This window comes from Microtus pennsylvanicus, chromosome 9 (genome assembly GCF_037038515.1).
Source record: "Microtus pennsylvanicus isolate mMicPen1 chromosome 9, mMicPen1.hap1, whole genome shotgun sequence".
In the NCBI taxonomy this organism is placed as follows: Eukaryota; Metazoa; Chordata; class Mammalia; order Rodentia; family Cricetidae; genus Microtus; species Microtus pennsylvanicus.
Window position 1 is genome coordinate 26,959,789 of NC_134587.1, and position 26,036 is coordinate 26,985,824.

The window sequence follows — 26,036 nt, forward strand, 5'->3', positions numbered from 1 at the left end:
TAATGACCCTTAAATATGTAAGTGGATTTCCAGCTACATTCAAGTTCCATTGAAAAAAGAATCCAAAAGGTATTGTCATTTAACAACTACTTTTAAACTTTAGATTTAAATCCTATTTTTAAACTGTTATTAATCTGATGAATTGGACTCATAACCCACTATTTGAAATACAAAGACCCTGCAGTGATGAGATTAATTTGCTGAAACAGAACAACACCTTCAATAATAAACTCAGTCCGAACATCAAAATCTACTATGTTCAGAAATGAAAAATTATTTTGCACACTACTAGCTTCTCTTTAAAAATAGATTTTAAAGGCTCAGTAGTTAACATGGATTTGGTTCCGAGCACCCACAGGGTAGTTTATACCTATATAACTTTGGTTTTCCCAGGAATCTGATGCCTTCTTTTGGCCATCATGAGCACCAAGCACACACATGGTACACATATACACATACAGGCAAAACATTCATGCACAGAAAATAGTAAATTTTTAAAATTACTTTTATTTGTTGTATGTGTTATGTGTGGGTCCTACCACATGGGTCTCAGGGTTTGTGGAAAGGACTGCATCTTCTGGGCCATCAAACCAGCTACAGACTTGTTTCAATACATACAACAATCAGGGCATCACACTGGAATGTCACTTTTTTATTATCCATTAGAAAAAAAAAACTGAAGAAAGGCTTCCATGTAAAAGTGAAACAATACATTGGAGTCGAATTCAGAATAATACCTTTTTTCTAGTTTAGGAATTAATGTGGAAATTTGCCCAAAAAAGTTAAGCCAAGAATACTGAAATAAACTGAATCAACCTTATTTTTTCTATAAACTGAACTAAGTATCAAATAATATTTTAAAACACAATCTCACTGGTCATCTGTGCTTCAAGCAAATCATCATTCTGGTCACATTCCTGCTGTTCTTTGAGCTCCCCAAGAACTCTGCTGTGCCTACACGTGAGTAGACAAGAGTTAAGGAATGCGGTTGTGAAATGAGCACTCCACCCACCCCACATACTCTTCTGGCTAATCAGTCCTGCTCACTGAACGTTCATCCACACCTCTTAATACTTAAATAGAACGACCGACAATGCAATCCACCATTATCAATGTTTTTAAAAGACAGTCTTTTCCTCATTAGTTATTGACTTAGGTCCTTAAAGTCCAACAGAAAAATATCTATTTATGATAATGAAAAATGTTACCAATTTTATTTACTAGGTCTCTGCTGGAAATAAAAGGAAACCTTAAAAAACAAAAGGAACTGGCTTTACAACTGCAATGTCCAAGCAGCATTTAAACTAAGTTTGAAACTAAGATCATCCACTGATTTTATTCAAAAAAACAAGCAAAACATAAAATATAGCCAGGTGTGGTAGCAAACACCTGCAACCCCAAAACTCTGGAAGCAGAAGCAGGAGGATCATAGAAGTTCAAGGCTAATCTGGGCTACACAGAGAAACCATATCTTCATAAACAAAAACAAAAAACCCAGGTGAAACAAATACGTGAAGCCAGGCACTAACTACTTGGTAAGATTTACCCACAGTTTAATTATATATCCTATTTTTTTAAGCCAGACAAAACATATATATAAAGGGCAGATTCAAATTTAGTTTTCAGCGTGTGTGATAAAACCAGGTTATGTCTATAGAGGTTTTATAGTACAACCTACAATGAAAATATCCAGGCTAACTCTCCATTAAGAAGAAACATATGAGGCACATTTTCTAGTGGCTGGGATCCTCTTCCAAACCAAAAGAAAAAAAAAAAGGTAGCGGCATGTAGTATTTTCTGGTTCTGATAATTTTAATTATTCTGGACACTTTAGAAAATAAACTCATGTTTTAACTAAATACAAAACTATCTGTTGCTTTATTTGTAGATACAGACGCCTACAAATATCCACAGTAAGTCATGAAGTACTTTTACTATCCAAATGGATATTTTGATATTAACTATATACAAATGTTTTTATTAAACAAAAAAAATGGTATTCACAAGAAGCTGCAGAAACTCATGCAATTAATGAAGGCTGAACTTTATAAATTAAAAAAGTCTTCTATACATAATGTACAAACAGTCATGCATTTAAGAATACTATACCTCATAAGAGCACATTTTCAGAGGCAAATGCTGTTGCTATTTGTCAATACCAAATGAATGGAATGTTAGTAAAAGAAGCATTGTTATTTTAACTACCAACAAGTTGAAAGGGTATTTCTTCAAGTAGTCTACATTATCTACACGTCTGAAGGAAATGCTCTCTTCTGTTTCACCAGACACAACAAATATAAATATTTTGGAAAAATATAAACACCTTTCAGTTCAATAAAGTGTAAATAAAACTTCTCTTCTTACTTAAAATATCTGTATTATGAGCTACACCAAAATATGCATGAGTTAAAGTATGAAAAAAAAGGTATGTATATCATTTGCTTTCAAGTTTCAGTAACATTTCTTAAAAAACTATGTATACTGGCCAAGAAAATACAGTAGGGAGTATCTTTACTAATGAACTTGTAAAATTGACCTAATAATTCATCATCTTCAGGATTTGATATCTTATCAACTTTGCAAAGTTTCTTTTTAAATGGTGCAGATTTCTAAAAGCCAAAAAATAAAAATCTGGTGGTGAAAAACTTTACAATTCTCTATAAAATACTAAGAACTTTCATGGGCTGGTGATCTCCAACGTGACTGTAGATTTCTTATTATAGAGTTTGCCATGGTACCAAGTTTCTCATGCATTTCAAATAGCTGGCTTCCAGAGTAACTGTAGAGATCTTCTGAATCCAGTTGAAGAGCAAGAGCACTAATCTGTGCCACAAGATTTTTAGGCAATGGGGTGTCTAAGGTCACAGGATCAACCAAATCTAGAAAAAAAGCAAAACACATTAAAGCTATACCAGTTTTTTAAAAAAATGATCTGTATCTCCAATCAAATTGAAAAGGAGAGAAAATAGGCTAAGGTATACATTTGCTCAAGAAAACAAAAAGCCAGAAAAGTCTACCTCAGATTGTTATTCTGTATATAACTGAACAAAATTTCAAAGTCCTTATTTACACCTTGACGGACAAACTTTTTTTTTTTTTAATGTAAAGACGTGAAGAAAGTTAAGGTTTTTTCAAGAATATTTGTTTTCCAAAAGAAGCTATCATACTTGGATAGCATACCTGAGGCAAGTCGTTCTTCATCAGTTGAGAGGGGCTTGCTTTCTACTCCATTTACTGCCCTTTCAGAAAGATCAAAAACTGGTATCTCTTCAAGTCCACGAGATTTCATCTTGATTATACATTAACATCAGTAAAAAAGAGAAATAAAAAACAAAACTTTTAACTGGAATGACATGAAAGCCCCACAGTCCATAATCCATAACCCACACTACTAACTACACAAAGATAGTATCACAGCAAACATGGTGGAGCAATTCTGTAATCCCAGCACTCTGGAAACAAATGCAGGTGCATCTGTAAGTTAGATGCCAACCAGGGATAAAGTCAGTCTTGACCCAAGTATTTCCTCAAAGAGCACAGAAACTTATATTAATTTCTTAAGAAACAGCAATAATTACCTAAGTTCAGGAATGTAGAAAAAAATAACTACGGCTAAATAATCAGTGGCTATACTTTATTTTCAAAGCTACCGACAATTCACTAGCAGAGCACTGCCCAGCATGAATGAGGTCCTGGTCAAGGGCCAAAACCAGAATGAAACTCTCAAGGTAGTCTCAGGTTTCAGGGAGCACTGCTCAAAGAAACTATTATTTAAAAAGTTGTCATGACTCCACAATCCTATTGAAAGGCACAAACAATGTGAAAACACCGCCACATAAAAACTTAGATATGAACTGTGGGAGGATTTCTTATGAAAACCAAAGAAGCAAACCAGAAGTCCATCAATTGAGGAACGAGTAAAGAAGATGTGGTATACCCATGGAATACAGATCAGCCATAAAGAGAGTAACATTCTGACATATTGTAGTAATAATAAACCTAGAAACTGAAGTGCACATGCACGCACACACACAAATTTATAAAAACTTCCTGAGATTGCAAATTACTCACATAGTGTCTGGGTTTTGCTTGCTTCTTTATACAGTTAACATGGTCAACAAAAATGTTTTTAAGTATCAGAAATACAAAAATCAAGTAATTTCAAGAATACAGTACATAGTACATATCCTAAATAGATGTTTGAGAATCTAAACTTTGTCCCAAGATAAATAAAATATGGATGGGAAGAATTATGAAAGTCATACACGTACTATGTTTTAAAAAGGGGGGGGGGAGCCGGAGAGATGGCTCAGCGGTTAAGAGCATTGCCTGCTCTTCCAAAGGTCATGAGTTCAATTCCCAGCAACCACATGGTGGCTCACAACCATCTGTAATGAGGTCTGGTGCCCTCTTCTGGCCTGCAGGCATACACACAGACAGAACATTGTATACATAATAAATAAATAAATATTTTTTTTAAAAAAAAGCTAGAGCTTGTCATCTCAATTACACACATACCAAAAAAAAAAAAGAAAGAGGAAAAAAAAAGAGCCGATGTGATGGTGAATGCCTTTAATCCCAGCAGAGGGAAGCGGATCTCTGTGAGTTCAATGGGAACCTGAGTGAGTTGCAGAACAGCCAAAGATATGCAGAGAAAACTTGTCTCGAAAACATAAAACAAAAGACCAATGCATAAATTTGCAATAGTCTTAGACACATTTGGATTTGAGCACCTACGTCTCAGGAATACTTTAGCCATGGAGCCACCAGTTGACAAAAATTAAAAAGGAGAAAAGATTTTTGAATAAAATTTAAAAGTGAGTCTAGGATACAGTACATAAAAACAGAATAAAAAAATAAAGCTCCCACTGAGGCACAGAAAGGGTTTTGAACAATAGTCTAAATGCAAGCTTTTATTACTTTGGTAGAGCTCTTTTTGCTGGGTTCTCTCTCTCGCTCTGTGACCCAGACTGTACTCAAGAAGGGTTGATCCAACTATCTCTGCTTCTTAGGTACTGAGATTAGAGAGCATAGTACCACTTCCAGATGAATCACTTATTAAAATATGACTCTTGGGCTGGACAGAGAGGTCAGCAGTTATGAGCACTGGCTGGTTTTTCAGAGAACATTGGTTTGTTTCTCAGAACCTCCAGGACTGCTCACAAACATCTGTAACTCCAGTTCCAAGGCATCTGGTGCCCTGTTCTGGCCTCTGTAAACACTGCACACATGCGGTACACAAGAACACACGTACGCAAAACACTCAAATAACAAGTTTTTACCTGTTGCTCGTGGTATACCCTGAGAGCCTTTTTTACATTAAACACCTTTGGAGAGCGAATAGGGAGAGTTTTTATTTCAGATGCGGTAAGAGTACTCAAATCACCAATTGTTTTTATATTCTTGGCTCTGATAAGTTGTCCTAGACCTCTTGCCCTTTTGAAGAAAAAAAAAAGAGAAAACATAATTATGCTTTTAACTGATATCTGTGAGCACTTCTCCATTTAAACTCAAAGAGTTTATTATTCATATAGTCCACCCAGCCCACACAAGCTGGGTGAACAAGCATCTGGGGAATTTAAAATGAAACTAGAATCTTAATGTGTACCTGGCTTAATAACTAATGGAAATCCAGTAATTCTCTGTAGTCTACATTTTAGTAACAGCACAGCTGTGTTCCACTGCTGCAGTGGAACAGAGGCAGGAATAGCAGGATGGGAAACTCGTTTTCACACCACAGCTTCCGGTCTATGGCTCAGACATTTCATCAACTGTAAGCTATTTCCATTTAACTTATCCTATCCTAGATCCTTTTTAATGTGACTTCCTTCTATGTACATGTCTGAAACAATTTTTTAGAGGAATATAAGGAATGTCTTAATTAGGAATTATGCAGTGGTTCAGACTAGTAATTTAAAAAATTACCATTTAACAAACAAGTTATGTGTAACAATTCTCTTAAGACTTAGCAGTCCGGGGCTAGAGAATGCTCAGTGGTTAAGAGCACTTGCTGCACTTCCGGAGGACCCAGATCAATTTCCAGTATCCACGTGTCAGCTCAATGGAGCAAATCTAGTTCTAACATATATAATACCCTCTTCAAGTCTCCTATGGTACCAGGATTACATAATATACAGACATACATGCAAGCAAAAAACTCATAGGTAAATTCAAAATGATATGAATTATATTTCTAAGACCTATAACAGGATATAATTGAAGCACAAACAAAAGACCTTCTCTACACGACAACTTCCTTAGCTATGCAATGTTTATACACTAACCTTTCTAAGCTTCTACTTTACGATGCTTCTGCTCCTCAGGTTTACAATGGGACAGAACCAGATATGTATACAAAACATGCCAACACCGTGGGAAATACTAAGCACTTATTCCTATTAGGATGCAATGCCTAGTTTTACTTCTATAGCAAAGTGTGAGAGTAAATGCCAATTAATTCTAAATGTGAGAAGCCTGACCATTAAGACATTAAGTCAGGCCTGGCAATTCAATCCTATGTAACAGCATGGAGGAAGGGGGACAAGAGGATCCATAATTAAAGGACACAGAACCTGTGTGTGAAGCATAGGGTTCATACAGGTAAAGCTCATGAAGGTATTTTATTTTTGTGACCCTCCACATAGTCTTTGAAATTTAGTCCTTGTGGGTCAACAATCCACAGGGTCACAAAGTTCTGGCTGACATCAAACTGTGTGCTGCTGTGTAACAGAGGATGCCCATGCCCTTGCCCTTGAAATTCCCTAAGAATTACAGAGGTCTCAGATCACCTCAAGCTCATGGACTGTGTCTCCAGGAATGCTCTTGAACTGGCCCTAACGTTCCTACACCAGCACTTCTGGCTTATGTAGTACTCAGGCTGAAACCCATACCTTCATTAATGCTAAGCAAGCACTCGCACCAACTGAGCCTCGACCCTAGCCCCAGATTACCCTCATCATTACTGCAAAAAACTAAAATGTCATCCCAAGCAGGCCAATGAACTGGTAATCCACCTGGCTCAGTTTTCCTTAGTAGTTGGACTACATCCTCAAACTGGAAGTCTTAGCAAAACTATGGCACAAAATAAAGTAGAAAAACAAAAACAACAACAAAAATCCCTTCACCTCAGAGTATGAACTATAAACTTGACCACTCACCACATGTTTGATGTAATCTGAGGTAAAATGATGTCGACTGATGCTGCACAGTTCACCAAAGCTGGGTAAACGCTCTCTGTTGTTGGGGATAGCATGGGTTCTTTGGCCATTTCTGTAATCTTAAAATAAATGTCCAAAGTCATTAAGCAGAGGTTACAAGACTGAACATGAAAGTATAAAGTTACATAAAAACTAAAACACTTCTTACTAAACACTTCTTTGAGCTCTTAAATCTAGAGCTCTGTGATCCTGGGGACAGAAATCCTTTGGCTGAAGTGGTATTATGCTAGATAGAAGAAAGTAGAGGGAAAAAAAATTCAGAACCCCAGACAACTAAAATGTTACAACTTAAATTGTACAACTAAAAGCCTCTGTAAATTTTTAGGAAATGAAAATGGAACAGGATAACCTAATGATTTACCTGTGGGATAGCTGACTGGCCTTAAGCCTCTACAGGAAAAGCAATCCATCAAAGCAAAGCAATCTTAAAATACACGTTTTATTTACAGACAGACATACATAACATATATTTTAAAGTCCATAGCTTACCTTAGAGTGTGAAGTAGGTGAAGTTTTAGCACTTTTTACTAAGGGAGAGCTATTTGAAGAATGAGGCCTAGCAACAGAGCAGCGCCTATCAATGTCATCTGCCAATCCTGCTTGGTATATTGGATCTGCAAACGAAACACGCCTAACCTGGAAGTACAAGTTTTCATTAAGAACAAACCAAATTTTCATTAAGAAAAACTTAATGTGTTGAGTTTTTGCAAAAGCAAAGCAAGACAGTGTTTCTAAGCTTACTTCACTAAAAGCCTCCTGCACAGTTGTTCCATCTTTTAGATACTGCTTAATACTGCAGATCATTCTAATTATACCCTCCACTATCTCTGCAGTGACAGAAGTTAAAAACGTGATGGTTCAAACCTTTTAATCCCAGCACTCAGGGGGCCTTAAAGGCAGGTAGATTTCTCTGAGTGTGAGGTCAGTCTGGTCTACATAGTGTAGACTTTCAAGTTTCAAGTCAGTTAGGGCTACATACTAAGACCCCACATTAAAAAAAAAAAAAATTCCAGGATTGGTGGTACTCATGTAAACTCAGCAACTGGGAGACTGAGGCAGGAGATCTCCAAAGGGAAGCCAGTCTGGGGCTACCTTTGCCTCAAAATCAAAACAAGGGCTAAAGAGACAGTTTAGTGGCTAAAAGTATTGCTGCATAATCATGACATCCAGAGTTCAAATCCAAGCACCAACATTAATGAGTCGTTCTACAAAAGTCTAACTCCGGCTCCAAGGGTCTTGATTTGCTCTCTTCTGGCCTCACCAGCACTGGCTTGTGCATAAACACACACACACACACACACACACACACACACACACACACACACACACACACACACACGGATTATTCCTTTATGCTGATGTGTCACTAAGACTGGTTTAATAAAAAGCAACACAGCCAGTAGCTAGAAAGGAGGTGTAGGTGGGATTTCTGAACAGGGAAAGCTCTGGGGAAGAAAGAGTTGACAGCGGCCAGATGTGGAATAACCAGGATGAGCGTAATAAAGATGAGGTTCATAAAGAACATAGATTTAAAAATATGGGTTAAATTGTAAGAGCTAGTTAGAAACAAGCCTAAATAAGGCTGAGCTTTCATAATAAGTTTGTGTCATCTTTCATGAGCTGATGGCCCTAAAAGGGAGGTCAGTCTACATGTACACACATACACAAAATCTGTAAGAATACTGTATAATTTGCATAGCCAATTGGTTTACAGACTACAGACAATAACAACTGGCTTTAGTCATTCTCCTATGATGAAGGAAGGTCATTGGCTAATAAAGGAACGGCCTTGGCCCATTTCATTGGTTAGAAGTTAGGTGGGAGGAGTAGACAGAACAAAACGCTGGGAGGAAGAGGAAGCGAGCTCAGACTCGACAGCTCTCCTCTTGGAAGCAGACGCCTTCAGAGAGACACCATGCTCCCAGCTCCCAGGCAGACGCAAGCAATGACGCAGCCCCGCCGCTCCTTATTACTACACTCCTAAACTTGTGAAAGTGTGTGTGTGCACATATACACACTGACCCATGACTATATGTAGAGATCAGAGAACAACTTTGAAGGGAAGGGGGTTGTTCCTCAGATCTTGTACAACTTATTTTTGTGAGATGGAGCCTCTCATTGGCCTAGAACTCCCTAATACACTAGGTTTACTGAGCAGCAGATCACATGCCACCAAAGCCCAGGATTTTTATCTTCAGTGTAGGTTCTGGGAATTGAACTCAGGTCCTCATGCTTGCCTTGCAAGCACTTTACCTATTTTCCTACCCCTGCTCTAAACTCTTTGAAAGCAATACAAGTATCGTGGTCACAAGGCAGCAATCTTAACTATTTTAACCTCACTGTGGCTAATTTATTTGGCTTCTCTAAAGGTCTACAATATGTTCACATTGAGCTACAAATTTTTATCAAAGAACTCATAATTATTAATATCATTCCATATCATCTAGGATTGATTTTCAAGAATGGGCAACATCTAAGTATCTACAATATCCTGTTTTGCCTTGGGCAATAAACCTGTCCTAAGGTATAATAAGACTTTAATCCCAGCACTCAGAAAGCAGAGGCAGGATGAAGATGTCTGGTCTACAGAGATGGTTCCAGAACAGACTGAGAAACCCTGTCAAAAAGACCTAAAACAAACAAAAAGAAAACATCACACTGTACTTTTAAGGTTTCAGCACCCACATCAAGCAGCTTACAACTCCCGATGCCTCTAGTTTTCATAGGCTCCTGCACTCCTGTGCAGACCCTAAAACATACATATAACATATACATAAGTATAAAAATAAACCTAAAAAAATGTGCCTGCTAGCCAATTTCCAAAAGACTATAACCCTAGCTAGTTGAGGGCCATATATGTATATGCATGGATTAGAGTGACCTTTAAGGCATGTTTAAGAACATATGAAGTAAGTGCTAAGCCTTTCAATCGACAGCAATCATGATGCCTAGCTCCTTAAAACTGGTTCCATATATTTTATCACAGAGAAAGGTACTAATAGGACCCATTCAGTATGCTAACAGTGGCCCACAAACACACCTGCATCAAGTTGAGTGTGGACAAAAGACTACTTGAAAGGCTTCCTGTCCTTTCCATAGCACATAACCAGTGAGTGACCACGACCCTTACACCCTTACCCTTTACTAGGTTTCACCCAGTGACCACATATTCCAAGCAAACGCTAGACTCATTACTGTCAGCAACATTCCTACCTTGTTAACTGGTGATGATAGCTCATCTTCGTGGGATCTTTTGAGTCCTCTCTTTAAGATGCTTGTGGACGGAGAAGCCAGTGGCGACCAGACACACCGTGCTTGCATACCACTAGGACTTTCAGTTGCTGATCCAAGGGAGGGATCCAGCTCTCCTAATTTTTCAGGAGAAGCATTACTACTTTCTGCTACCAGTTCAAAAGTCACTTCGGATGTCAGAGACCGTGGGAATTCCTCCACTTTCTCTGAAGTGAAACAAACTTTCTGCAGAATATCACTACCCATTACAGTCTGATTGTCACTTGATTTTGTCTCATCCAATTGATTAAGTTCAACTTTTGTTTCAGTTTTGTAATAAACAGTTCCTTCTTCAGAACTCTTATCAAGTGCGTCACAAACAAAGCTTTCAGTTCTGACATCTAGTCTTCCAACTGGTGCTTCTTCAGGTGCAGGGGTGCTAACAATCATGTCCCTATCCTCTTCCCCAGCGTTGTCAACTTCAGTCCTCAATTGAGCTATCACTGGTGCTTTGTAATTTTCCATTTCTTTGTTCATTTCCTCACATGAGCCTGAATCAGATTTAACACTATCCCCCTCTAGTTCTGCTCTCGCAGGATGCACAGTCTGAACAGTCCTTTTGCTTAAAGGTGTCATGTTATCACAAAGACTCATACCAGAATTAAAACCCTCAGGGGCTTTTCCTTCAGCATTCATTTCAGTTGTGACTGTTTCAAATTCATCTTTATCATCTTCCTCTGGTGCCATATCTACAGAAATATCCATTTGGGCACTCTCTTCAGAGACGGCAGTTCCAAATGTATCATTTCCTAGATCTAATTCCATAGCTTCAACACCCTCTGAACTGGATTCTGCTATTACTTTGGATACCCTCCCTAAGTCACTAACATCAAATTCTTTTTTCAGAATTGCTTCTGAACTTTCTACTTTGTTATCTAAAGAATATTTCTCTGAAATATCCTTGGAATCACTTAAGCATGGGTCTTCAGCATTAAACTCATTATATGACTTTTGGATTTCAGATAGTGTTTCACTAGAATCTGTACCATGAGGGTTTTCTTTTACCATTTCAGATGGCAGATTTTTTCTATCTTCTTCCAACCCAGTTTCAGATCTAATTAAATCACTAGTACCATTCTCTTCTTTAAGATCCAAATGAAAACTCATACCAGGATGTTCATCTACCAACTTTGTTTCAGCAAGCTCATTAGCTTCACAAGTTTCAGGTGTGGTTTCAGGTACTTGTGTATCTGTCGTCTTTGTCTCCATGCCTTTCATAGCACAACTTTCTGTGTTCTTTAACCCAATAAATGTCTTTTCCTGATATTGTGATTTTTCCCCACAGCAGTCACAACCCTTCGATCTCCTGACTCTCCTGCTTCTCTTGTGTTGACATTCAACTGCTTGGCTCCATTTCTCAGAAGGCACAGAAATGTCTGAGGTCTCCATTTTTGAGCAGTCTCCCACACCACTATCAGTATCTCGTAATCTCTTAATGGCATTCCTAGTCCTGAGATTTGATTCAGGCACAGGAGTAACTGCAAGCGAGTTACTTACGCATTTGCTAGTCTTACTTGTGTCCTCAGTTGTAACTGGCGGATCAGTAACTTGCAGTGAATCTGAAGACCCAATAGACTCCTGAAGAATCACTCTATTTGTACTTTCTTCAAAAACCTGAGCCGCTGTTTCTACATCAACTTCATGTGTCTCGTCTGCAGTTTTTTTTATACATTCATCTTTGACCACCTTTTCTTCTTGTTCTTCAGTATCAACACTGTCACTGCTTTTATTTTTCCATTTCCCAGATCGTTTCTTTCTAGAAATTTCTTCCTTTGCCTCCGAACTATCAGATTCTGAGTTTTCAACACTGGAAAGCAACCCCTGAGATGCTCTTCTAGTTTGGTAACGTGTACGTCCTCTCAAAGGTTTCTCAGATGACTTATCTACACTGTCCTGGGTACCACCTCCCTCGGAACTAATGTTCTCCTGGTTTGGCTTTCTTTTATTTTGATCAACTTCAGCATTACCACTGGGTTCCTCTAAAGTTTTATCATGTGAACCATTTCCCTTTTCAGTCAAATTTTCCTGTGTAAGGGATTCAGCAGTTAGTTTTTGCTTAGGCAACTTGTCATCTTTTATATGTAGAGGACTCTTCGAAATTGTTTTCTCTTCTTCCTTCCGTCTTTCCTTTTTTTGTTGAATGTTATCCTTCTCTTGGCTGTCCGTGGAAGACTCTACTATATCTGAACGCCTCCTTGAAGACCGTCTGAGGGTTTTTGGATTTGGAGCTACTGCAGCTTGACTATCTTCATTCACTATTTGATCTGCTGGTGCTGGAACTGGGAGTTTATTTTCTTTAGATCCCGTATTAATGCCTATGTTTTTCTCTTCTGTTGAGGCTTCTAATAAAGCATTTTCTACCACAGGTTTGGGATTTCTATCTTCATGCTCTAAGGTAGCACCAGAATGATGATTGTGATTATCTGACACACATTCTGCTTGACTGAGCAAATCAGAAGGGTTATTTTCTAATGCATGTTCCTCCTGTTCAGATCTCAGTGAAGGCTTAGACGTTTTATTAGTCAACTGCTCAACTTTACCCCACCTCCGGCCTGATTTCTTACCACCATTCACTAATTTTTCTGAATCAGATTTTGAGTGCATCATTTCTCTTTTCCTTGCTTTTAGTGACATATCAGTTTTAGTTGTGTTTTCTTGGTTGTTTCTCACTGTAATGGTGGATGACATGTTATTCAAAGGGGATGGGCTAAAAGGTCTATTTTCTGAACCATCAAATTTTTCCAGAGTAATAAAGGTTTGTCTCCGACTCACAGGCTGTGGAGGAGTTCCAGAAACGGTGGCATTAGAAACTGAACTACTGCTGACCACCAGTGAACTTTCTATACTAGAACGTTCAGCTGACACTATCTTTGATGAAATTAACATGTTTTCTGTCGCATCAATATCGGGGCTCAGTGCTTCTGAATTGGTTCCAGCAACAGAACAAGAGTCATTTGGTAAAGAAGCCTTTTCAGGATGTACACCCATACCAGAGTTTTCCACGGCATCTTGAGAGATGAAAACAGTGCTCTCCGTTTGTTCTTCCTAGAGAAAAACATACAAATAACAGTAAAACATTAGTTTTTTTTGGAAAATTTAAATATAATACAGTGGTAATAAAGATTTTCTTGGAAAACTTAAGCGTAAACTTTGGTAATTTAATATACTAACTTTTAAAATATTGCAAAAGTTTCAAAATCAGCAAAGAACTGTCAGACAGTGTTCAATTGAAGTTACAACTGAGGCCAGGATTACTGGGAGGCAGAGGCAGAAGTCTGAGAAGAACCACTCCACAGGAACTCCAGGCCATCCTGGACTTCAGTTCCAGAAGTTACACATATTTATGTGCGATTAATTCATTAGCGTACAGCTCAAAGTTAGGAGATTGTAATTTTATCAATGAAACAAAGATCTACAACAACCTTATAATTTACTAGACCTCAAAACAGAAGGATGACTGATTTTTGAAAAACACCAAAGCATCAAATGTTGCTTATACCTTACCTTGGCATCTTCTTTTGGTTTTTCAGTTAAAGTGTGGCTTTCCCTAAGATAAACAATTGTACAAATTAGATTATTTTTAATTAAGTAATTATGAAACTAGTCATAAAAGTTTTGTACTTACATAGATTCTTCTTGACTAAACTGAGCAGAAAATAAGGTGTCTTGTGAAACATCCAGATTATTATACAAGGCAGGAATATCACACCTAGAAAAAAAAATCTTATAAATAAAAATCTAAAAACCTGGTGATATTCCCGCTATCAAGTAAAAGTTATAATTCTACCAAAGTGTATTTAATAATCATATAAGGACAGATTTTTCTCCTTCAAAGCTTAGAAACAGTGGGCATATTACTGGAAAGATAAAATGCTATTAAATGCTACCATGTATAGTTCCATCATCTGCCATTAAAATTTAGTATGCTCTGGCTAGATCTGGCTAGATGTGGCCCAGTGGTAGAGCACTTAGCTACCATTACTAATGTCCTAAGATTTCCAAGGCACCCCCCAAAAAAACACACCTGACACAGACACATTATCTTAGTTCTCACAGAAGTGAGATAGAGGTCAAGATAAAAATGCCCACAAACCGTTTTGTCTTGAGAACTTCTTTCTGGTGCTCAGTCAAAATCCTTGACTTTGCCTCTTTTTCTTCAGGAGGTATGAACACAAAGTCAGTAGATTCTTCCTCTTCCAAAAGCTTATTACTCCTTAATTTTGGAGATGAAGATTCTAATTTCAGCTGTGGGTTTTTAAAAAGATGTGAGTTTCCAGATTATTTTCTAATTTTTCTGTCTTCTATCACTATGGTATTAATTCTGATTACACAGTTTGAAATTGACATACATCCTTCTGATCTGAAGATAAGGTTAAACTGAACATGAAATTCTATCTCAGACTACAACTGTTAAGACTAGAAGCACACAAAACAATATTCACAATAAGAAATGCCCTTGGCTTTCTCCTACCTCTAATATTCAGAAGATATAGTAGTAAGCCTTTTAGGAGGCAATTCTATGCAATTAGATATACAAGTTTTACTAGGCAACATAAAGTTCTAATCAAAGGATCAAAATTATTGTCATGCAATACTCTGTGCTGTTGATTCATCCTTTCAGCTCTCCTCAGGAAAGATGCCTACATATAATACTGAGAATGACCATGAGGATAAGCATCACACAGATCTGTCATTACTAAGAAGAAATCACTACAGGTTCTATCAGGCCTGTATTTAACATTATACCACAAACCCAAAATGTTATTTGGTCTTCCACAGCTCTTTCCTCCAAATAAGAGGGTTTGTGTCCTAAAGCTAGCCAACATTATTTAAAATTCCAGTAAATATACTTTTGAAAACATACTTTGGCCGACAGCTTTGTATTTTCTTTTCTATCCTTAGTCCGTGCCAAAAAGGAGTATCTTTTTCCACTTGATTTTCTTTCCATGCCACTTATCTTGACATTTAATTGTGAATTTTCTGTCTATTAAGAAAAAAAATGAACATATTAAGTATGTCTACTCTTTGCTTCTTTTCATTATCAAAATTTCGGTCTAATGATTATTCATTTAAACTGGTATAAAATTTCTTACTATCACTAGGTGGAGAACATAAACATATTCAGCACATTTTTCTCTTACAGCAGGATAGAGAATTTGACATGCTAAATTATGTTGAACAAATAGTAATAAGCTGTTTTCTCTGGTGAGAATACTTTAGACAAAACAAAAACCCCACAGTAAACCTCTGTTCAAATTCTTACTTAAACCAAACTACTCAAATTGAAGTAAAAAGTCAACTTACTGCATCTGAATATGGCCCACTGATTTCATCCATCATTTCAACGTTTTCCAAACCAGGCAACAGAAGCAAAACTTTTTGCTTGGCTTCTCTTAATATTGGTCTTTAAAAATAAGTACAAAGATATTAAGTAAAGTACACTCATAATGTTAAAAATACTAATTATGAATCAGGTTCTCATGAATCTCAGGCTGGCCTCCAACTTGTGATTTAGCTCTATAACCTTGAATTTCTTTCTGAATCCATCATGTAGAGTTTATGCTGTGCTGGCAATAAAGCCCACGGTTTCAGGTACACTAAGGAAATACAGTGCCAGTCCTATTTATAATTGTTATGTAGCAATTATACTTAGTTTATGTCTCTTACTTACACGTATACAACACTGAAAAACTAGAAAATATTTGAGTTTTTCCTCTATACTACCTTTCACAGCTTAACTTTCAAGCAAGGCATAGCAGGCTTTGTACCTTTAATTCCAGCATACTAGAAGGTGAGACAGATCACGAATGTTCAACAAGCTATGCTGTAAGTATGAAACCTTATCTCAAAATAAACTCAAAATGATAAAAACAAGCAAACAAACCCCCCACCCGCAAACCCATGAGAGTAGTGGACTGATGGCTTAATGGTTAAAAGCACTGATTGCTCTGACCCTGGTTCAATCTCCAGGTGGCCCCACCATTCATTAACTCCAGTTCCAGGAAATGCAATGCCCTCTTTAGTCTCCAAAACCACCAGGCATGCACACTGTATAAGAATATACTTGCTTGAAAAATACCCATACACAGTCTTAAAAAAATATATCAGAGTTTTCAAACATTAGGGATTAGTGAGGTGACTGCTCTTCCAAGGGACCTACCTAGCAGCAAGCAAGCAGTCTAACCCCAGTTCAAGAAAGACCCAATGAAAGACCTCTCTGGCCTCCACAATGATCAGACATGGAGTTGGTACACAGACCACATACGGAAAACATTCATATAAAACAATTTTTTCTCGGGGCTGGAGTGATGGCTCAGTGGTTAAGAGCATTGCCTGCTCTTCCAAAGGTCCTGAGTTCAATTCCCAGCAACCACATGGTGGCTCACAACCATCTGTAAAGAGGTCTGGCGCCCTCTTCTGGCCTTCAGGCATATACACTGACAGAATATTGTATACATAATAAATAAATATTTAAAAAAAAGAATGGGGAATAAATAAATATTTAAAAAAATAATTTTTTCTCAGTTTGGTTTTAGGATATGCTAGACATTGTGGCAAATGCCTTTAATCCCAGGACTCAGGAGGCAGGGACAAATGAATATGGGTTTGAAGACAGCCCATCTACATGAATTCTAGGACAGTCAGGGTTATATATAAATTTTTAAAAATTTAAAAGTTTTACTATGAGGCCGGGCAGTGGTGGCGCACGCCTTTAATCCCAGCACTTGGGAGGCAGAGGCAGGTGGATCTCTGGGAGTTCTAGGCCAGCCTGGTCTATAAGAGCTAGTTCCAGGAAGGGCACCAAAACTACAGAGAAACCCTGTCTTGAAAAAAAAAAGTTTTACTATACTATTACTACTCCCCATGTCTGGCTTTAACAACCTGCAACTCTCTGCCCTTGTTTATTTAAGGATTTTTCTGTTGCACATACTGGTTTCACAAAATGTGAAGTCTAATAAAAGTCAACCCAAGTTTAATGGTTACTACATAGTCTGGGAATACAATTAAACTGCACAGGTTGTACTAGAACCCAAAGACAGGTTTACATAATCATAATGGATTAAGCAGGTATAGGAAGTTGCAATGCTAACATACTTTAATTCCTCAGGATAAACCAGAGTTGTTGATTTAGCAAATGTAGCGTTCCACAACAGAGCACTCTGCTTTCGAATCTGTTTGTTCTTGTGAAGAAATATTATGCACAGAAGTGGAGAAAGTTGTCCAAGAAGTTCACTGTCATAGGCCCCAGGATAGTTGTGCTGTAGACAAGCAACAATTTCTCCTAATAGCTTTTCTAACTAGGAAAGAGAGGGAGAAGCAAAATGTATATTAAACACAATTTTGCGAGACATGTATTTCAATTTTAAAAATAGCAACCATCTTTAAGCAACACCGTGGGTACCATACATATATACTCCTCTTTAAAAACAATCAGGTAAATTTACTTTAAATACTAATACTGTAATTTGATTTGAAGTTATTTTTTAACATGTTTTCTTATTAATTGCAATAGCAATTAATAACTGCCTATGCAATTTATAAAATATTATAGCCAACCCTAACATAAAGAGTTAATACCTGAGGATTACATGAGCTCGAAATAGTCAATTCTAAAGAAAAAACCCAACTACTAAAGAATGTATCCATGCCCTATTATTTTATGACCATTAAAAATTGAAGCAATGGAAAGGGCAATGGTGGAGCAACTTTTAATCCCAGCACTTGGGTGGCAGAGGCAGGTGGATCGCTTTCAATTTGAGGCCAGCCTGGTCTACAGAGCAAGTTTGAGGACAGCCAGGTCTAGTACACAGAGAAATCCTGTCTCAAAATGACCCCACACAAAAAAAAAATGGAGCAATGGGGCTGGGAATTCAGTGGTTAACAGCACTCACAGTGTCAACTCCAGAGAGATGACACCTTTTCTGACCTCTAAGATAGCATACATTTATCCAAGGAGTGAAGGCACTTGACATTAAAGCTCATAGGCTTAATTTCAGTCCTGGATTCTACACGGTAGGAAGACAACCAACTCCTGCACATGTCCTCTGACTTCCACTCACACCACGGCATGCATTTAACATCAATTATGTTTAAGAAAGATAACTACAGGGGGCTGGAGAGATGGCTCAGCGGTTAAGAGCATTGCCTGCTCTTCCAAAGGTCCTGAGTTCAATTCCCAGCAACCACATGGTGGCTCACAACCATCTGGAATGAGGTCTGGCGCCCTCTTCTGGCCTGCAGACATACATACAGACATAATATTGTATGCATAATAAATATTAAAAAAAAAAAGAAAGATAACTACAGAAACTGTATGTTGTCCTTAGTGATAAAGTGTATTTTATGGACACTATCTACTTACCTTGTTGTTCAGACTACTACACACTTTAGGAACTTCATCAAGCCTGAGAAGACAGATATAAAATCGTTAATATTTCAAGATGCCATTGCTGCACTAGTTATCAAGCTCAGTCTCAAAGAGAAGACACAGAGCCACAAAAAAATAAGGAAAAACAGTCACACAGTAAAATATCCCAAGAATCAAATATCAAAAATGAAGTAAACATAACACATAGAAAACAAATCTTTAAAAGCACCTAGAACAGACTTCAAGTGCCTGTGATTAACTACCTGTCCAAGTCCTGTCATTTATGCATAGTTAGGTCTGTGTACACTAGGTTAGTGCTGTACTAAGCTATTTCAACAGAACCACACACACATTTAAGTGTGGGCAGGTGCCTGTGGAGGTCAGGGAAGAGGCAGAGGTCAAAAGAAGCAACAGTTGAAGTTAGGATTACCAGCAGTTTAAGCCTACCCAATGTGGATGCTGAAAGCTACACTCCAATCTTCAACACTCTTAACTGCTTCAGCCACTGCTCTGGCTTCTCCTTATATTCTAAAATAAAATGTTCTAAATCATTTAAATCATAATAATGATTTTAAAAAAATGTGGCCAGGTGGTGATGTACACTTTTGATCCAAGCTCTTGAGAGGCATAGGCGGCTGAAATCTCTTGACTTTGAGCCCAGCCTGGTCTACAAATTGAATTTCAGGATAGTAAACAGATCTTGTCTCAAAAACAAACAAAGAAAACAAAGAACCTTGGCTTAACAGACATTATGGTCAATACAAACAATGATATATGGGCAAATAATGCTTAAATGTTATGACAGACAAGGCTGGATATAGAACCAATGGAGTCCACTGATCAGAAACTGGGATTAAGAGAATGAGGTTTTCATGTATGTAACTACAGTGTATTATTCAATTGCATAGTATCAAGTAAAATAGATCTGTATTATGTATAATAAGCATGTTTGTGTAAATAAATATGAAAAATATCACATGTAAAATTGAAAATTGCAGGGAGAGAAAAAAGTCAAATGAAATAGTTCTAAGTCCTTTCTATTGGAAATTTTTACATTTTAGAATACATACAGATATATTCTAGGAATTTCATCCAGGACAAAAAAGCCAACACGAAAGCAAAAAATTACTTATTATACTTAAATTACACGTAATAGGCTGAGAAGACAGGCTCTGTTGGTTAAGTATTATCACACAAACATGAGGACCTGAGTGAATTTGGATCCCTAGAACCTGAATACAAAGCCAGATGAGGACACAGACTTGCAAACCTAGCACTAAAGAGGATATCCTGGTGCTTCCTAGAGTTTGCAGCTGGAATTAATGAGCTGAAAGTTAGTGAGAGGCCCTGTCTCAAAAAGCAAGGTAGGTAGTTAATAAAATGTGTTAAAATGCATAACACATTCAATAAACCATGTACACAAAAATCACACCAAAATTTAAAAAAAAATCATATACTTAACGTGAATAAGCTGAAAATACTTACTTTGAGTTTTCATACAGTAAAGCCAGAGGTCTTGTGAAAGTTGCAAATATTTCTCGGATCATAGAAGGCAAGGAAATGTGTCCAAATATATTAGAAAGCATGCTGATGACAGAGTTAACAATATTAACCAGCGTATCAGAATACGTTTCCTTGAAGCTCAGAGTGTGGAAAGAATGGATCACTCTCACAATTAGCTTAAATAAAGAAGCCAATTTCCCAAGGGGTTCCTTCTTCTTTCTGGACCATTCTGAAGATCTCTGTAGTGCTAAGACAAAATTGGATTGAGTTTGCAATATATCACTCACTTTTACATTTTGCATTCAAATGCTAACTACATCAAATACACATGTTCTTGTTATCTACATCCTCAGATAAGCCTTCAAATAATAAACTATTACCGAATAAATATCGCTAGACTAACATTAGAATTGAAAATCAGGTCAGGTGGTGGTGGCATACACCTTTAATCCCAGCACTTGGGAGGCAGAGGCAAGTGGATCTCTGTGAGTTCTAGGCCAGGCTGGTCTACAAGAGCTTAGTTCCAGGACAGGCACCAAAAGCTACAGAGATACCCTGTCTCGAAAAATCAAAAAAACTGGCAAATCTCAAATAATCCCACCAAAAAAGGAACTTCAAAGAAATTATAAAATACATTTTGGTTTCTGCTATCCCTCAGAATTCCACAACTATTTTACAATTACTAAATCATACAACTGAAATACAAAGAATCCCAGCCTTGAAAAACCAAACAAATTTTCCCTGAAATGCTATGAAATACTGTATAAACAATGGTAAAGAAAATACTTACATTTGATTTTGGGCTGATATTTAATATTATACGGTGAAAAGTCGATACAATCAACCATTACCATAATAATTTGAGAGATCCTATCCAAGAATAACAAATCCTAGGAAAAAATTAAGTACCACAATCAGAAACCCTTACTACAGGAATAGTATTCAAGTGCCAATTCACATACAAAAATTTTATTATGCTACAAATACATGGTCATTAAGTACTTCCCAGTTAGGTGTTCTATGGCAAACACTGTGCTTCTCAACACTCAGAGAAAATTATTGATCTTTACAGTACCAAAAATAAGTCATATCCACTAATAAATCCCATTTATTTATTTATTTGTTTGTTTGTTGACTGATTGGGATATATGCAAGGTCTTAGCCATAGCTCCACCTAAAACCCCACCCTCAAAACTAGAGTGCCAATTCAACTGTGGAGGTGCAGAAAAATAATACACCTACAGGAGGAGGTTCCAGGGTATCAAACAGCCACTTCCATTCTCCATGGGCACCAGCGCTAACACATGTGCTCTCTCACTCTCTCACATACACACACACACACACACACACACACACACACACACACACCCCTACATAATTCCAAGTCTTGAAAATTGATAACATTAAGCCCCATGAATACAAACCCAATGACAGCCGCTAACTAACGCTCAATAAGCTCCTCTACATTTCTTCCTCATCCTTAACAAAAGAAATAACAGAATCTAAAAATGTGAGGCAGAAAGACTGGTAGACAACACAGAGCTTTCCCCTCCCACAACATCTACAGCTACTACTTTTCCAGGCATGAGGTACACCTCCAACAAAAAATTTGAGTACAGAGAAGACAAAGGTATTCTCCACCAAGAGGATGAACTATCGACATTCAAAAGACTTCCATGGAATGCATGGGATTCAGAGAGTATCTCTTAAGCACTTTCAGAGATCCAAATATATCCATGAGAGACAGGATTCAATAGTGGGAACTGATACCAGGCTCAACAAAGCAATCTAGGTCCAATAAATCAAAAGTATTCACCATCATATCCAAATGTCCAAAAACTAAGAGGATATGGATTCACCAAACAAGCACTGTGCTTAATCGATGCCCTCATTAATTCAAAATGTTCAAAAATCTAACAACAGCCCGGTGTGATGTTGGCCCATGTTGGGGGCTGCAGACCCCTGGCCCCTTGACTTTCTTTGCCCGCCTCAAACTCTTTGTCTGCTGGAGTGAACAGAGTAAACAACTTATTTCCTATGCCTGCAGCTGCTTTGAGTAGGAAACCCTAATGAGTTCCGGTTTTGTAGCTGGGCAAGGCTATCAGTTAAGGATCCAGATATAAGCTTCCCTGGAGCACAATGAAGTTGTCATACTTAGCTTTCTTGTTTCAAGGATGTCTCCATGTCTCTGTGTGTCTCCAGCCTAGCTCCCAGCTTGCATAGAGCAGGCACTACAGGCCCACACCTTTAAACCCAGAACATAGGGGAACAGAGCCAGGTAGATCTCCTGAGTTCAAGGCGAGCTTGGACTACAGAGTAAGCTCCAGGTCAGGAGCTACACAAAGAAACCCTGTCTGAAAAATGCAAAACTCTAAGAAGGCTAGTGAGATGGCTCAGTGGGTAAAAGCGCTTACCACCAAAGCTAACAGTCTGAGTTTAATCCTAGGAACCATATAGTGGAAGGAGAACCGACTCCCACAGTTGCCCTCTGACTCAACAGGTACACTAACACGCATGCATGTGCTGTGTAGATTAGAACCGCTAATCAAAGTTATAAAACGGTAACAAACAAAACAGAAGAGTCAGGCACAGTAACCAAGGCTTGGAATGTCAGCAATATAAAGCCTTACCTATGTAAATTCTATTAAATTGGAATCCAGTCAGGGCTACAGTGTTTCCTTGTCTCAAAACACACACACAACTGAGGTTGGATGCACACACCTGTAACCCAGCACTGTGAGGAACAGAGTCAGGAAGATAGCTTGGGCTTGCTGGCTGACAGTCAAACAGGAAACTCCAGGTTCAGTAAGAGACTTAAGAGAATAAAATGGAATTATAGACCAAGACAGCTAAAACTCTCCTTTGACGTGTACATGCACATAGGTATCACACTCCACACCCCCATCCGACACTATGTCCTCATGTGAACCCACCAAGGAGAAGGGTTTAAGATGGCTCAGGAAATAAGAGCAATTGCCCCACAAAACTGACCCCAGAACCTATTGTGGAAGGGAAAGACCAACTCCCAAAGGTTGGCCTTGACTTCTACAACACAGGTTCCCATGTTCCCACCCTCATATTAATATTAATTTCTAAAATAAAATCAATGGAAGATTAATTAGGACAGTTGGTATGGTAGAGTCCCTGAATAGCGTGTATGAAGCCTGACCAAGTAAACCGGGTATGGTAAGTCACACCTGTAATAACAGCACTCATGAGGTGGAGAGAGAAATAATCCATAGGACAGACAGACAAGTGATCTCTAGTCTTTGACCCTCCAGCCCAGTTACCCAGTCCTCAGACCCTCAACCCCACACCCAAACTTCCATTCAAAGTAACTATAGATGCTAAGTCCCAGCACAGAAACAAAAAGGCAGAAGTCCAAGACAGCGTCTGTTCTCTAAAAATAAAATCTTATTTTAATGGATCCAAATAATAATCTGGAAGGGCTTCCAAAAAAATTTAAAACTGGTTATATTCCAAGAGAAAGAAAACAAAGATCAATGAAATGAAGCTGCCAATATAAGACATAAAAAAAAAATAATTCAATAAAAGGATATAATTTACTACTGCAGTGGTAGCTCACATCTTTAATCCCAGCACTTGGGAGGAAGAGGCAGGCAGATCTCTGAGAGTTCAAGGCCAGCCTGGCCTACAAGAGTTCCAGGACAGGTCACAAAGTTATACAGAGAAACTCTGTCTCGAAAAACAACAACAAAAGATAAAGATGTCAATTACTGAAGAAAAGCCAAGCTGAAATGGTGCTGGAAAAAGTTCTGTGAACCAATAAAAATCTCAGTGGAAAGCGTTACTAACAGACTACTTACTAATAAAGAAAACACAAGGTAGAGAATTTGGACTACTCAAATCCACAAATGTACTTTGGGACACCATGGAAAGACCTAGCTTTTGAGTTATGGCCATAAAAAGACTACTTTACCTAAGTCAGAGTATCATTTTCAATAATTATAAAGGAAAATTTTTTTGTTGTTGTTTTGGTTTGGTTTTGGTTTTTCGAGACAGGGTTTCTCTGTGGCTTTGGAGCCTATCCTGGAACTAGCTCTGTAGACCAGGCTGGTCTCGAACTCAGAGATCCGCCTGCCTCTGCCTCCCGAGTGCTGGGATTAAAGGCGTGCGCCACCATCGCCCAGCTAAAGGAAAATTTTCTACACCAAGAGAAAAGGATGCCCATCAGGCAAAAGCCTATAGAATTCCAAACAGAACCAAAAAATAAAATTGCCCATAACAGTTTAAATAATTCAGCTGGGCGCTGGTGGCATAACACGTTTAATCCCAGCACCTGGGAGGTGGAGACAGGCGGGTGGATCTGAGTTTGACGCCAGCCTCTTCTACAAAGCTGGTTCCAGGACAGCCAAGGCTATACAAAGAAACCCTGTCCTGGGGGAAAGGGACGTGGGAAGAGGGCAGAATAAAAGAAAGCATATTGAAAAGCTACTAAAGGGGCAATTCAAGTCTCAAACTAACACCTAATTATGTGACAGAAAAGCCCAAAGCCAGAAGTGCCTAGAAAGACACATTCCCAGTCAACAAAGACTATTATACCCAGCAAAACTCTAAAAATCAAAATGCTGGACATGGTAGCATCACTTTTAATCCCAGCACTGAGTAGACAGAAGCAGGATTTCTTTTATATTTTTTTTAAGATTTATTTATTTATTATTTATACAGCATTCTGCATGCCTGTATGCCAGAAGAGGGCACCAGATCTCATTATAGGTACCTGGGAGGCACCATGTGGTTGCTGGGAATTGAACTCATGACCTCTGGAAGAATAGCTAGTGCTCTTTACCTCTGAGCCATCTCTCCAGCCCGCAGGAGGATTTCTTTAGTGAAACTGCTATCACCCCTCCCTGAAATAAAAGATATAAAAACTTTTCATAATAAACACAGATTCAAGAAATTTCTGACCACAAAGTGAGTTCTACAAGGTAAATACTTCAATTTGAATACAACCAAGAGGTCTCAAGGAACAAAAAAGCAATACTTGGATAAAAAGATCAGAAAATGCCATACCAGAGCTGGAGAGATGGCTCAGTGGTTAAGAGCACTGTCTGCTCTTCCAAAGGTCCTGAGTTTAATTCCCAGCAACCACATGATGGTTCATAACCACCTGAAATGAGACCTGGTGCCCTCTTCTGGCCTGCAAGCATGCATGCATGCAGACCACTGTATACTTAATAAAAAAAAGAAAAAAGAAAAATGCCTTACCAAACAAATAAAAGGCCAGTACTCAGGAGGCAGAGGCAGGCGGATCTTTGAGTTCAAGGCCAGCCTAGTCTACCGAGCAAGTTCCCAGACAGCCAAAGCTACAGAGCTGCCCTGTCTCAAAATAAAAGGGCGGTGGGGGAGACGAGCAGAAATTAACATAAATCTTTCAAAACTCTGAACACCCGACTTTCTCAATTCTTCAACAAAGTGGTAAGACTAGGCCAGGAGAGGTGGCCCAGAGGCTAAGAACATTTGCAGCACAGCTCTTCTAGAGCAAGCACCCACAGGGAGGTAGGTTAGCAATCTAGCTCCAGGTCCAGTTCCTTCCTCTATGGGCAGTACATGCAGATAGTACAGACATACATGGAGGCAAAAAACACCTACTCACCTGCATTTAAGAAAGAGAAAAACTGAGGAGCACAGGGTGT

General features: G+C 38.3%; 1 protein-coding gene across 7 annotated transcripts in view; it reads right to left on the reverse strand.

The window, feature by feature from the left end:
- Positions 1-487: 487 nt before the first annotated feature.
- Rif1 (replication timing regulatory factor 1) overlaps positions 488-26,036 on the reverse strand; it is a 51,789-nt gene continuing 26,240 nt past the window's right edge. For 6 of the 7 annotated variants that reach the window (XM_075985247.1, XM_075985249.1, XM_075985245.1 and 3 more), the window contains exons 21-36: positions 21,170-21,269; positions 20,362-20,626; positions 18,871-18,913; positions 17,604-17,806; positions 15,813-15,912; positions 15,373-15,492; positions 14,602-14,753; positions 14,134-14,217; positions 14,013-14,055; positions 10,431-13,553; positions 7,707-7,853; positions 7,366-7,443; positions 7,158-7,276; positions 5,283-5,436; positions 3,181-3,289; positions 488-2,879 (exon numbers count right to left, since the gene is read on the reverse strand). In XM_075985247.1, the coding sequence (XP_075841362.1) occupies positions 2,668-2,879; positions 3,181-3,289; positions 5,283-5,436; positions 7,158-7,276; positions 7,366-7,443; positions 7,707-7,853; positions 10,431-13,553; positions 14,013-14,055; positions 14,134-14,217; positions 14,602-14,753; positions 15,373-15,492; positions 15,813-15,912; positions 17,604-17,806; positions 18,871-18,913; positions 20,362-20,626; positions 21,170-21,269 (5,052 nt within the window). In that variant the 3' untranslated portion in view covers positions 488-2,667. The remainder of the gene's footprint in view (positions 2,880-3,180; positions 3,290-5,282; positions 5,437-7,157; positions 7,277-7,365; positions 7,444-7,706; positions 7,854-10,430; positions 13,554-14,012; positions 14,056-14,133; positions 14,218-14,601; positions 14,754-15,372; positions 15,493-15,812; positions 15,913-17,603; positions 17,807-18,870; positions 18,914-20,361; positions 20,627-21,169; positions 21,270-26,036) is intronic. The other variant, XM_075985250.1, reaches the window with a different exon arrangement.